We start from the raw sequence: 13,661 nt of genomic DNA, 5'->3' as shown, positions 1-13,661 counted from the left end.
GGGGAGGTTAATCCCTGAATGATGTGCCCAGAAATTCAAAGACTGCATGTTAGAATAGAAGTAATATATACAAGGTACTTTATACCCAGAAGGAAATCCCTTGTTCCTGACATTTTTTTCTTTATGGGATTATTTTGATATCAAGGAATCTGTTTCTGAACATTTCAGGAGATTGCTGAAGGTGCTATCCAGCTCTCTTGTTTTCTGTTGCACTGAAGTGTAGTGTTTCATATTTTAGTGCTAAAATGTGCCCGGTAGTAACAGTTTTGGATTACTTTTACAAGAGGATTGTTTCTGTTTTTCAGGAACAGAAGATTGGCTTTTATAGGAGTAGAATTACTCTCCAGAAGACTTGATTTTAAGCAAGGCTTTAGAAAATTCTAAAATGTACTGAATTTTTTCAGTGTCCTTCTGATTCTTGGTATGTTTCTTGGTTGTAAAGGATTTAATCTCTTGACTGGATCTTTTTTTCTTTCTACAGATCTAATGGAGAAGTGGTTTGTCTTCGACCAAAATCTGAAGTTGAACCAGTAGCAAAACCAAAGTTAGACTCTGAACTATTACCACTTAGACCAAAATCAGTAGATGTAGATTCACTTGTGGTAAAGAGCTCTAAAGAATCAGGTAAGAAAAGAACAAAACCTTCTGTTAGGTCTTTCTGTTTGTTTCTATTTTGGTATTTTGCCAGGTTAGAACAAACTTTTAAAGTAGTTTAAATGCCAGAGTGCAATTACTACTGTTTAGTAGAAAGTACACTTTTTTTTTTTTTAGAACTGCTGTAGGTAGCTGAAGGTAAGAGTCAGCAAGCAATGAACATATGTCAGTAGGCTCTTTGTAGACATTTGATGAACTCTGTGCTGTAGTAGATAATAGGAAGGGTGACACGTAAGTAATAGTTTGCTCTTTTAACTGGAAAGCTTTTTTTTTGCTGTGACTTTTATCTTGCATTTTTATGAAATCATTTTCCTTACTGACTAGTTCTGTTTGTTCTGCTCTTGCATTGCAGATAACTTTTGCTTTTCTAGCTAACGTATGTTTTTGGTAGTGCCATTACCTTCAGCATTCTGTGATTAAGCTTGTAGCTCTTCTAGCTTATGACTTTATCATGCCTGAAGTTTGGGCCAGCATGGAGCATTGTACATTTGAATTTCATGCTTACGGCTTTGCTTAGCGCACCTTGAACCAAACCTGGCACCTCTTTAAATTTGTCCACTAAAAACTTTGATACACCCACCTGGATGATTGGTCTCTCTGAGCTATTATGTAGTTACCTTTTGTCCTTTACTAACAGCACAAATGATTTCAATCCTTTATGTGCCTCTTAGAGTTCATCTGCTGTGGACATATTTTTTTTTAAACACTGAATTATTGTATTAACTACTGCAGAAAAAGCTTTAGTGAATTGTACCTGCAGCCTTTGACTTGTGTATCTCCAATGCAACCTTTCATCTCAGAAAGGGTTTAGTGATAATATACCTTGAAATAGTATAAGTTGATTGGTTTTATTTTAGGCCAATTGTAATATTCAGGTTGTAGAGTCTTTGGCCCTACAATGAATGTAGGAGACAAAAAAAAGCATTAAAAAACTGAAGCAGTTTGTGGATAGGAAAGACTAGTACTGATTTTTCCATTAAGCACTTCAAGATGTGATTCTAAGCTTAAATGCTTTCTGTGAGGAGAGATTAGTTCGTATATGTTATTCATACAAAAGTTATATTTTTTCTGAGCCACAAAAAACTGCTTCAGCAGGTACTGAAATATCCTGGAAGTATTACCAATATTATACTGTTACCCTAAGGTATATGGCTATTTAGTGTCACAAGTCTTGCAGTGGTTTTGAAAGGATTTTTTTAATTCCCCAGTAAAGTCTATGCATATGCTGTGATATGCCTTGGTTCAGAGCTTTTGAATTGGCAGTTTAACTATTGCCTCTGCTTAGAAATGAATTTGAGTGAGGATATGGGACAAACACTTCTAGGCTGAAGTAAGCTGAGAGATGGGAGAGCGATGCACAACTTAGGCTTTAAAATGAAAGTCTTGTCCTACCAATCAAGTGTTTGTTGAGCTGTTTAGCATAGTATGAAGCAAGTGGGTGAGGTCTGTTCAGTGGTCCTTTTTTCGTTCAGAGCAAACAAAGGAGGCTCAGGTGGTCTCTGCAGAGAAGCAACACTGACAGTGTCAAGTTTCAAAAATATGAAAATATCTTTGTTGAAAATGATCTCCATAAGCCACTATTAGTTTTATTACTCTTGTGAAAAGACTAATCCAAACTCCTGCCAGTAAAATGTCAGTCTCACACTTTATGTCTCTGTATGTATTCTGATGCTAGAGACGTAGTAGTCTATACAGCAGCTATATAAAGGTTCAAAGATAAAGCTATATAAAGCTCCTTATATAAAGGTTAAGGTTGTTCAATCTTACAAGAACTAGAATAGATGTTAAAGGTATGTTTGGGGTTGTCAACTTAATTACCAGAGTCCCTCTTCCCCCCCCCGCCCCATCCCCATAGATTGAGATCCTGAGCTGAATGAGTTTTTAGAAAACAATTTTTTTAAGTGTGGATGTTAACTTTTTACAACTTAGTTTGACCATCAAGTGTAGTGTACATGAAGCCACTTTAAATTTAGCCTAAGGAGAGGCTGTAAATATTCTATGTCTATAGGAATTAAACAACCCACCCCACACCAAAACTACGTTCCCAGCCATCAGATAATGCCAGATAGTGAAACACATTCAGGAACATTGATCATGTTGAAATACTTCCTCCTGAAGCCTTGTTTAAAAAATTGCATAACTGTTTATCTCTTTGATTAGAAATGAAGTATTGTAAAAGACTAAAGCTGTAATGCTAGCATGCTGAACATGTAAAGAGATTCTGTTTCTTCTACAAATGTTTCTTTTTCCTGCTTTGTAAAATAATTTTTTTGTTCAGAATCTTTTTCTAGACATTCCTCTCCTTGACTTTTCTTTCCAGATTTTGTTTCCTATCCTGTTTGCCATGTTTCCCTTCTTACGTGTCAGGAAATTACCCTACCCTTCTCCATTTTGGTAAGATAACAATCTATAAGGAAATCCAAATGCTTTATGCCATACACATAGCTGCCTCTTAACATCATAAGCATAACTTTCAGTTGCAGTTATCGATACTAAAATTTTTGGGTTTCAATTTAAAAGTGCTTTTTCTTTGTTTGTTTGAATGCCTGTTTTCCTTAGCTGTTAAAGAAGTTATTTGAAGTATGCTTTTCAATTAGGAACTTCTGGAGATAGGAAAAGAACTCAAAAATGATGACAATCCAGCTATTGATGAGCTAAATCTCGTGTTTAATAGTGAAATGTGTTCAGTACTTACGGGACTTCTGTTGTATGTAGGTTGAATGGCTTTATCTTTCTGTACACACAAATGATGCAATTACAGAGCCTTTAGGCACTGAATTCACTGGTGTTGGCTGTTTAATATCATGAATCTTGTAAAGTAGTGGTTTTGTAAGTTAGGTATCAGGTACATGCTTAATTGTAGTAAATACCCTACTACTGCTCAACTGCCAATTTAAATTTAAATTCTAAATGTTCGGAGTGCAGTCTCAACAAGATGAGAATAAGGACAAGGGCTGTTGTCATCTCTTAATTAATTAATTAATGTGAGGTTTTGTTTTCTAAAGTATAGGAAAGGTTTCACTTCTTATGTGACTGGAGTTTAAAAACCCATTGATAGATGTTGGACCAGTAATTTCTTTAGATACTCCTTCAGCTTTGCTTCTTTTTGTGAAGGCTTTTTAAGACAAGCTGCTATAAATACACTTGAAGCATTCACAAATCTTAATAAATCCTCTCACCTAATTCTATCTGTTTAAAGCTCCTAACAGTTCCGGTATGGATCTATGTTAAGCTTGCAGAAGAGAAATTTCTAATAGTCTGTCCTAAGTAACTATTTAAGCTTAGCTTATGTTTTTAGAAAGAAAGATGCTCTCAGCCTTAAAATCATCTTTTCATAGAATCATAGAATGGTAGAGGTTGGAAGGGACCTTTAGAGATCATCTAGAACATGCTTAAATTAAAAGTCTGCCAATTTTCAGTTCCCAAATCAAATCATTTCCACATATACCCTCATAATTCTAAAATTGTATCCTGAAGATGACAAGTTATCATTACCAGCCATCTGTGAAAGAACCGTTTTAGTGATATGTTGCTCACTGCAGGTATATTAAACCAACTCTAAACCAAACATTCTGTCGTGTGTTCTCCACTATTATCAGAAATACTTGTCTTAAACTCAGTTGCAGACTTCATAAATGTTAAAAATGTGGATTTCATTTACCCCCTTGCTTCTATGAGCAGGAATTGCCAGACTCCTCCCTTCGTAGCAAGGGAAGACATGAAATAGAAATAGTACTCCAATACATCTGATTAGCTACAAGTAGTTGCCCTTGTAATGACAGGAAAGGTCCAAGGGTTTTACCTGGGAAGTTACAATAAGCAAAAAGTGGTATTTTCTGCTATTTGCTATTTCCTTCAGTCTGAATAGAGCTCAAAGCATGAAACTAGCCTGGAAATGAGAAGTGAAACCTGCAGGAAAGGTGACAAACGTCTTCACAAGCAAAGGTGAAAATAAGCTATTAATTTAATATGCAGAGAAAATCAGGGATCTTAGGGGGCACGGGGGGAACGTACTTCAAAAAAAGCACACCATATTTTCTTAAACCATGACTCAGACACCGCTCCATATATAGATTTGCATCCCTTCCTCCGTTCCTTCCCTTAAGTTAATTTTATAACATCTATTTGGCAAAGCAGTCAAGGTGAGTCACAAAACACCAAATTACAAAAGCTGCTAAAACAAAGCAATTATCAAAAGCTCTGAAGAACAAAAAGATTGTACTACATCTAGATGTTCAAATCCAAAGCAGCAAATAAGCAACAAAAGGACAACAGGGTCAACAAAGTATTTATAGTTTTCCCTTAAAACCTCCAGTAGATAATTAGCTCATAAAAACATGTTTGAAGCTGAAGACTATTGTTTAGAATCATAGAATCATAGAATGGTAGGGGTTGGAAGGGACCATTAGAGATCATCTATCCAACCCCCCTGCAGAGGCAGGTTCACCTAGATCAGGTTGGATAGGAACATGTCCAGGCAGGTCTTGAAGACCTCCAAGGAAGGAGACTCCACAACCCCTCTGGGCAGCCTGTGCCACTGCTCCCTCACCCTCAGAGTGAAATAGCTTTTTCTTATGTTTAAGTGGAACTTTTTGTGTTCCAGCTTCATCCCATTACCCCTTGTGTTGTTGCTAGCTACTATAGAAAAAAGGGATGTCCCAACCTCCTAACAGCCACCATTTACATATTTGTAAATGTTAATAAGGTCTCCCCTCATTCTCCTCTTCTCCAGACTAAATGGCCCCAGTTCCCACAGTCTTTCCTTGTATGAAAGATGTTCCAGTCCCCTGATCATCCTGGTGGCCTTGTACTGGACTCTCTCCAGAAGTTCCCTGTCCCTCTTGAGCTGAGGAGCCCAGATCTGGACACAGGACTCCAGATGAGGCCTCACCAGGCTAGAGTAGGGGGGGAGAAGAACCTCTCTTGACCTGCTGGCCACACTCTTCTTGATGCATTCCAGGATACCATTGGCCTTCTTGGCCACGAGTGCACATTGCTGGTTCATGTTTAGCTTATTATCAATCCTGTTATCTTTTTAATAACCCCTAACTGACATAAATCCTGATTTACACTTTGACATGGGTTAGTGCTCTGGAATTACTGAGGACTTAATAAAGAACATGAAGATACACCCCCTGGTCACTGTAGCTTGATTTCTAAGAAGTTAAATATTTTATTGACACTGACTACAACAGAACGACCTTCATAGTTATTTATTTCTTCCTCCTCCTCTTTTCCGTCAGCTGCTTGCCATTCATCACTCTTCTGTTTCTTCCTTCTTTGTGTTTTTTTCCCTGCTTTTTTAAATTGCAAATACAATTACATGTTTACAAAACAGTGTCTTTACATTCTCTTTAATAAAATGAAAAAGCAGCAAAACTGATTGGTACCAGATAGTCATAAACACTTGCATTTCAACAAGGCAGCTGATGATGGAGTAGATACATTCAGGAATGTCTGAAAGATGTGATTGTTTTAAGGACTTCAAGGGTAGTAATCCAGAGTAGAAGACATAAAATTAATTAAAACACACAGTGGAAAACTTACTTACTGCAGGTAGCTTTTACAATGTGTGAGTAAAACTTGGATTAATCAGATTATTCTAAATCTTCCAAACACTGATGTGCTATGAATGGTCTGTTTCAGTGTTCTTAGGGCTTTTTTTTTTCTTATCTGACATCTTACTATAGCTTCAAAATTAATGAGAAAATAGGGAAAGACATATCATAGCTTCTGTTTGATAAATGATAATGTCATGTAGAAATAGGAAGTTACTAAAAAAGAAAAACCCCAAAACAACCCCCAAATTCTTGAAGGTTACTTTAATGCCCATATGTGGCATTTCAGTTAAATGCTTAGACTCTCTGGAATAAGTCTAATGGATTTGTGTTGCAAAATGATATGTAATATCCATATTGATGATTAAATTTAAAAAAAAACTCTTATTGCACACTTGTTGGCTGGTAGGTATCATTAATTTTGTGGTGAAATGGCTAAGTCATCCAGTTAAGTAGATGAAGTACTTATTAGATATATTCTGTTCTTCCTATTATTAGGACTTTTTCTGTTTTTTTTCCCATTATAAGTTTTTTCCTATGAGCATAAAGAAACTGATGAACAAAGATATCTATATGGCGGCTTAACGCATGAAAATGGAGTTTTGAAATGTTTATTATAGAGTTATGTGTTTTTGTTAGACAAATCATAGGAAAAAACTACTCTGCACGGAGATATTTTCAGTTAAATGTCTTGGTAACTTACGTTCACTACCATGTGGATCTGAACTTTATTATATTGCATTTATTTTTGTCTTAGTCGTTAAACTTGGATTTTTATGCAAGTTTAGTGACAAGAAAATATATCTTTTCAATAGTTGAATATGGCACCTCTCAAAAAAAAACCAGTCATGGATATATTTTCTGTGGATACATCTTAGGTCTGTTGCACTCTGCCATGTTACTACAGCACTTCTGTTGAGAACTTGAATTTAAATGCTATTTGAGTTAGCTCTTGTGTTTTTTTCAAAGAAGAAAACATGGTTTCCCAGATATATGAAGGTCATGTTGTTCGTGGACTCTTGTTTTGTATATGCTGAAAGCCTTCAAAACATAAAGAATTCTCGTTTTTTTTAATTTTTTTGTCTTAATTAAAAAAAGTGATGAAAAAGAATGCAGCAAAACCTTCTGGTCTTGATGGTGGTCTGTGTTTTCATCTTTTTCTAGATCTATTAAGCTTTGATGATGTAATAGCTACCTCAGATAATCTATCACACCCTACTGCAAACCGACCCAAGATGCCTGGTAGGAGGCTGCCTTCACGTTTCAATAGCAGTAGTCCTGTGAGTATATTGGGGGGTGTTTTCCTAGTAGTGGACTAAGAACTAACTTCCCAGGAAATAGGATTGCACAGGGAAAACAGTGAGAGTGAAGTGCAAAATGCTGCAGAGATTCAGTTCCTATAGACCTTGTGTGCAGGAATACCCATTCCCAGGAGGGAAGTGTAACAACACAACTGACTGCAGCTGAAGGACCGTGTCTGTTCTGTTCCTTGTGTTCTGTTCTGGGGGGTAATGCTGCAGTAAGTACTCAGCTCTTCTAGCATCACTGATGATGTGCATATACAGACCTCTGAAAGTGCCTTTAGTGTCTTACAAGGCTAATTTTATGTAATCTCTGGCCACAACAGGTTTGTAGTTTAACATTGGTATAATGCAGATCCTGTGATCTCATGTGCTGAGATGTGAAACTGTCAGACCACGAGAATCAGGTGGTGCAGAGTCCTTGAAATCAAATTATATCATTAGTTAGAATCATAGAATGGTAGGGGTTGGAAGGGACCTTTAGAGATCTAGTCCAACCCCCCTGTAGAAGCAGGGTCACCTAGATCAGATCGCATAGGAACATGTCCAGACGAGTCTTGAAGACCTCCAAAGAAGGAGACTCTGAGCTGCCTGTTCCACTGCTCTGTCACCCTCACAGTGAAATAACTTTTTCTTATATGTAAATGGAACTTTTTGTCTTCCAGCTTCATCCCATTACCCCTTGTCCTGTTACTAGCTACTATAGAAAAAAGGGATGTCCCAACCTCCTGATACCCACCCTTTAGATATTTATCAATGTTAATAAGATCTCCCCTCAATCTCTTCTCCAGACTAAACAGCCCCAGTTGCTGTATAGTTCAGTCATGCCATCTGTTTTTGCATAGTTCAGTCAAGCAAGTTGTTGCATAGTTCAGTCATGCCATCTACAGTTACTGCCTAGTGATGTTTGTGTTTTATGGAAACACCTACAGACTCTCAAAAACATCAAGGACTTGTTTACTAAGTACTGCAGAGATGCTTGAAAATCCTGCCCAAGATTCCCATTTGATGTGAATTCATCTGAACGAGTATTGCGAGGAAGGACAATTCTGACTGGCAGGGAAAGTCTAGCAATTGAAGTTTGGGCTTGTTTTATCTTTTTTCTATTTCACCTTTAGAAGCATATGACAGTTGGGTATTTATTTACTTTTTTTAGTTACTTAGGTCTTTAATTCTTAAAATGTTTTAATTTCTTATGAATGGTTTACCAGGCAAGTCAAAACATGAGTCCAGAAAGAAATTTGATGGTGCACAAGGAAGAAGAATGTGCCAAACCAAAGCCAGTTGAAACAAAAAAGGTATGATACTAAGGAACTAGAGAAGTATCAGACAGTTAAATGTTCTGTTCATCTTGCTTACATTTCCAGTTTAGATTGATGCAACCACCTAAATGCAAATGATAGTATTTAAATGCAAGTGACCTGTGTTTTTTAGAATAAGTTCTGATGAAAACTGTTGTATCAGGTAGCATGAAACTGTAGCTCTGGCTTTTCTCTCCTGACACACAAAACAACTGAACACATCAGAAAGGTGCATAAAGATAGTTTATAATGAACCAATGGGCTCTATTAAATCCTTTATTTTAAAAAATAGTGTGGAGAACTGCAGTGTGAGCACTTTTATTTAGTGACTACAGGAACCTCAGGAAAATACTTAATGAAGAGCTGAATAAAACAACTGTATTTTCTATACTACAGCAGTCCTTTTGAACTGAAGACTGTTTTTTATCTTTTGGGTAGGAAATTAAGGGAATTTGTGCACATATATCTCCAATACTAGTACAGCCTTTGTGCTCTAAGTGGTCAGTTCATAAAGATACCATTTCTAAGCTTTCTCTTATTTTTTTCAGCCATCTCCATTCAGTCCACCAATTCCATCTTCATCTCAGAGACCAAGTTCTGTTATACTGAACTTTTTTCCTGGAGACATCCAACTTAAAGCAGAAACAGATGATGAAAAAATTTCTGTGGAAGAGCTCAGGTCTCAGATTAATGATTTGATGGGTTTAGTAGACGCACTGAAGAGAGAACACGGGTAAATATTTTCCTTAATCTACAAAGGGGATGTAGACATCCAAATGTCTCTTATGCCAGACCTTTTTAAAAATAAAAAGCCATTCTATGTTAATATTAATTCAGAACATTTTTATTTAGTAGTTGGTCCAAATGGATGTTGTAAATACATACACATTTGTTGTCAAAGTATCTGTAACTTGTACACATGGAATTATTTGGCATTTGTACATATTTTTCCTTCCTACTTCCTGATCCTGCATTCATTACAGGTTTTTGAAAATATTTCTTAAACAATACTTTCCCTTTAAGGAAAAGTAGATTGTTTTGGTGGTATTTAACTTAAGTACTCGTGCTGTCCTTGTGTAGCACTGCACACAAGTTATTGTGGTTTTGCCATCATGTGAGTAGGGAAACATATTACTGAGTTTTTCAAGTTGGTGATTGTGGTAAGTTAGGAATGGATGTGCAGGGATAGATAAGAAATGTTGAGAGTTGGTGGAAGCTTGTAGTCTGGCAGATTTGATTACCAGTTCACTAGTAAGCATGTAATTTCATACAGATTTTTTTATTTATAAGTTGTATCATCAGACAGTTATTATGTGAATTCCTCTTGTAAAGTTTAAACAAGGACTGTAATTCCTGTTCTCAGTAATTTGAAATTTTTTTTCCCACCTCTAACTTGTATTTCTGGTTATCTTCACCACTATTAGGAGAGAACTGGAAAAACTAAAGAAGGATTTGGAAGAAGAGAAGCTGTTGCGAAGTAATCTGGAGGTAATGTTAGCAATTTGAGGGGTGGAGGGTTGAGTTTAGAAGTACGAAGGCACCATATTGGAATTTGATGACACAGGGAAGCCTTAACAAACTTTCTCAACCTTTTTTTTAAATGACTGTGTTAGTGTGTGGTTGAGTGAATGCCTCATGAGACAGTTGGATGTATATAGAAGATTCACAGTTCATCTTTCCTGACCTGCAAAATTTATTTTAGTAGTATGTATGGGTGTTGGGATCTCTGAGTTCAGTTTAGCATTGCTCGATTCTGCTCTTTGCTAGAAGTATGTCCAACTGGACATCTTTCAAGAGAGGAGGTTAGCTTTTGTAAGATTGAAGGATAAACTTGCTTTGTGTAATCAAAAGAAAAACAAAGCAAAAGTAAACTTTCCTAAGTTTTTGATGAACTGTTGACATATAATGTGGATAACTTGTCAAAAGAACTGATGAATGAATTTGCCTGATGAGTGAACACCACTCCAAGTTATTGATGAAGAAGCCTACCTACAGGACAATATGATGTCATTAAGTAGTTAATAGGATCAGATTCTTGTAGAAAATTAGTTCAGTCGTGTGCAAAAGGGCATTTTATTTGTGAAATAGAACTTCTTGCTAACTACAAAGCTACTTATGAAACTCGATAAGAGCTTCTGTTGAGTCCTGTTTGTAATGCATTTCCAAAGCAATCAATGAAATTGCCTGAAGTATGTTCTTGGGATGAAGAGGAAGTAACTTCGATGTTATCTTTTAAATCCATTTGAAGAAATACAAATTAATCATGGCATGGTATTTAGCTTGAAGGCTGCTTTAGGAAGTTAGTCTGAGGTGATGACGCAGCATTATGCGGGGACATGTCAAGTGATTCCACAACCCAGCTTTGACTCCTTTATTCAGAGTGAGTTTATCCAATAAGATGTATCAGAACTATAGGCAAATTTTTAATGGTTGTAAATTCTTGTTTGTTTACCACTATAGTAGTACACATTTTATACTACTTTATTACTAACTCTTCCTTTTCCAAATGTCTGTTTTCTAGCTTGAAATAGAAAAATTGAAGAAAGCAGTGATGTCTACGTGAGACAGCTATGGAATCAATATTTTAAACTTGCCAGGAATTCAAAGCTGAACACAAGGAGAACTGACTCTTATTTCATAGTAATGGATGCTGGTGTTCTACAGTCTCAAAGGAAAAAAATATAGTAGAAAAAGGAATATAGTCTTTTATTCAGAGAGATAAGAAAACAAAGAATAATAATGGTGTAATTTTTTTGCCAATATAAAAGAGGCCTTATTTCTTACTGTGCTGGAATTGCAGACCTTGTTTTTTGGTTTGCTTGAAAATACTACTGAATCTGTATAGAAAGGAGAGGGAATCTTTGATAGATTTTTATTGAAAACCTGTAGCTTAATTTTTAAAGAGATCTATACTATATATAGGGTGATCTATCTTTGCAACTAATCTGTAAAATAGTCTATTGGGAGGGATAGAAAAACTGTATCGTAATTGTAGTCACTCCTTTTCCCCTATGCGCAAAAGGGAATATGTGATACTTGTATCATTTTGGCAGTCTTACCCAGGGTTATGCTGTTGTGCCTGTCTGCAGTGAGAATATTAATAATATGCTGTTAATAAGTTGAGCAATTAGATAGGAATTTGTTCATGCAAGGAACCAGGTGAAACTCCTATGTATTGTAGTAAAAAAGAGTGATCTAGTCCAAGTCGTTCAGCAGAACATTATCACTTGCACTATTGGAAGAAAAAGGGATTTAGGACTGAATCATGAAGTTATGACAACATTAACTTTTAAAACCACAAAATGCAAGAAATACAGAAACAAGACTAGAATCTAGTCTTAACCTTATTGTGCCTAAAATGTTACGACGTGAAGCATGAAAAGTCACAAAGTCCGTGCTTTGTCGCAGCATCCGTGCTTTGTGTATCTAAACTGAAGTCATCAGTCTTTCTGGTGGTTAAATATTCATCTCGATCTATTTTTACAATAGTCAGGTTTTGTTTTATAATGCGTCTCCAAATAAATCCCTTCGGAACTTTGATACTCTCAAAAGGTCTCAATATTTATATATTTATTCCATAAACTTTCTCAGTATATTGTGTACTGCTAAACTTAATAACATGTTTGGATTTTAATGTGTGATTGGAACAATTGCTTTCACAGCGTTGTGCCATCACATGTTATGGAAAACACACATTTAATGGAAAACAGTTGAATTCTTGTGGATTGCCATTATCTTTAATCCCTCAGCTTGTCAACACAGTGCACCAGAATAACATGCAAATAATATTGCAAAGTGATGGTAGACAATGGTATTGGTTGTCATGTTCATTTGATTAGAGAATTAAAAACCATGCAGCTTTAGAAAGCCAGTTAAAAGGATTACTTCTGTTAGTATCTTATCTCGTCTTGGTCTACTGGAATTTAAATGGTAAAAACATGCCACACGGTTAGGCAGCTTCACCAGTGAGAGAAGTAATTAAATATTCTATTCATGGGAATAGTCATAAATATAGTAATTATTTAGTATATCACTTGAGCAAGTGACTTGGAAGTGTTAATTCTTGAGAGTATATGTTTTCCACGGTTCATGCATCGTAAAATAGAAATATCAAAAAGTCAGTTCACTTACTGATTTAAATTGTTCATAAAACTTCATCAATATACTATGCAGATATTAGGTAATATTTGCTAGCCACATTGCTAATAAGCTGATTAAATATTAATGCTTTTAACTTTTAATTGCCTAGATGAATCACAAGTGAAGACTTAAGCCAGATCTTTATACTGAGGAATAATGTGCAGCAGCAATGCCTTTCGTCAGACACTAAGCTCGCTCTTAGAGTTCATACCTCTAAGTCAGGTGATGAACAGCCGGAATTGAGCCGAATAGAATAGCCAATTCTCTTATACATGCTCTTCACTGTGATTACAGCACGAAACAAATCTTGGAATGGATTGCTCTACAGAAATTATATCTGCATATAAGCTTGCAGCAGATGAGCAGAATAAGACAATCAACTGAAACCAGAAATGAAAGGTGTTTGTAATTTAATGGCCTTTGTTCGTTATAGCAATAAATGACCCAAGTGCAATGATGTGATTTAATAAAACCCTCCTTTAAAAGTTGCTGCTATGAGTACTTTTAGCCATAAGGAAGTTACCCTGATGTATGTCTTTCTTGTCTTCAGCTTGTGTTATGTACCAGAGTGGAGGGGGAGCAGGTAATGGTTTTGAAGACATTCCACAGTCCAAGTTCCTAAAAGCGATATGCTTCACTGACTTGTTTACAGGTGCTGTAAAATGATGCATGCTATCCAAACTCATCAAATAAAAGAAGTTTAAAAA

The 13,661-nt window shown here is 36.1% G+C and overlaps 1 protein-coding gene across 1 annotated transcript in view; it reads left to right on the top strand.

The window, feature by feature from the left end:
* CD2AP (CD2 associated protein) overlaps positions 1 to 13,661 on the top strand; it is a 90,568-nt gene extending 76,907 nt beyond the window's left edge. Inside the window, exons 13-18 of the mRNA XM_061990599.1 lie at positions 482 to 624; positions 7,377 to 7,492; positions 8,725 to 8,811; positions 9,363 to 9,547; positions 10,239 to 10,302; positions 11,336 to 13,661. Of these exons, the coding sequence (XP_061846583.1) occupies positions 482 to 624; positions 7,377 to 7,492; positions 8,725 to 8,811; positions 9,363 to 9,547; positions 10,239 to 10,302; positions 11,336 to 11,377 (637 nt within the window). The 3' untranslated portion in view covers positions 11,378 to 13,661. The remainder of the gene's footprint in view (positions 1 to 481; positions 625 to 7,376; positions 7,493 to 8,724; positions 8,812 to 9,362; positions 9,548 to 10,238; positions 10,303 to 11,335) is intronic.

This window comes from Colius striatus, chromosome 2, assembly GCF_028858725.1.
Source record: "Colius striatus isolate bColStr4 chromosome 2, bColStr4.1.hap1, whole genome shotgun sequence".
Classification (NCBI taxonomy): domain Eukaryota; kingdom Metazoa; phylum Chordata; class Aves; order Coliiformes; family Coliidae; genus Colius; species Colius striatus.
This window is presented reverse-complemented; position numbering and strand designations above follow the sequence as displayed.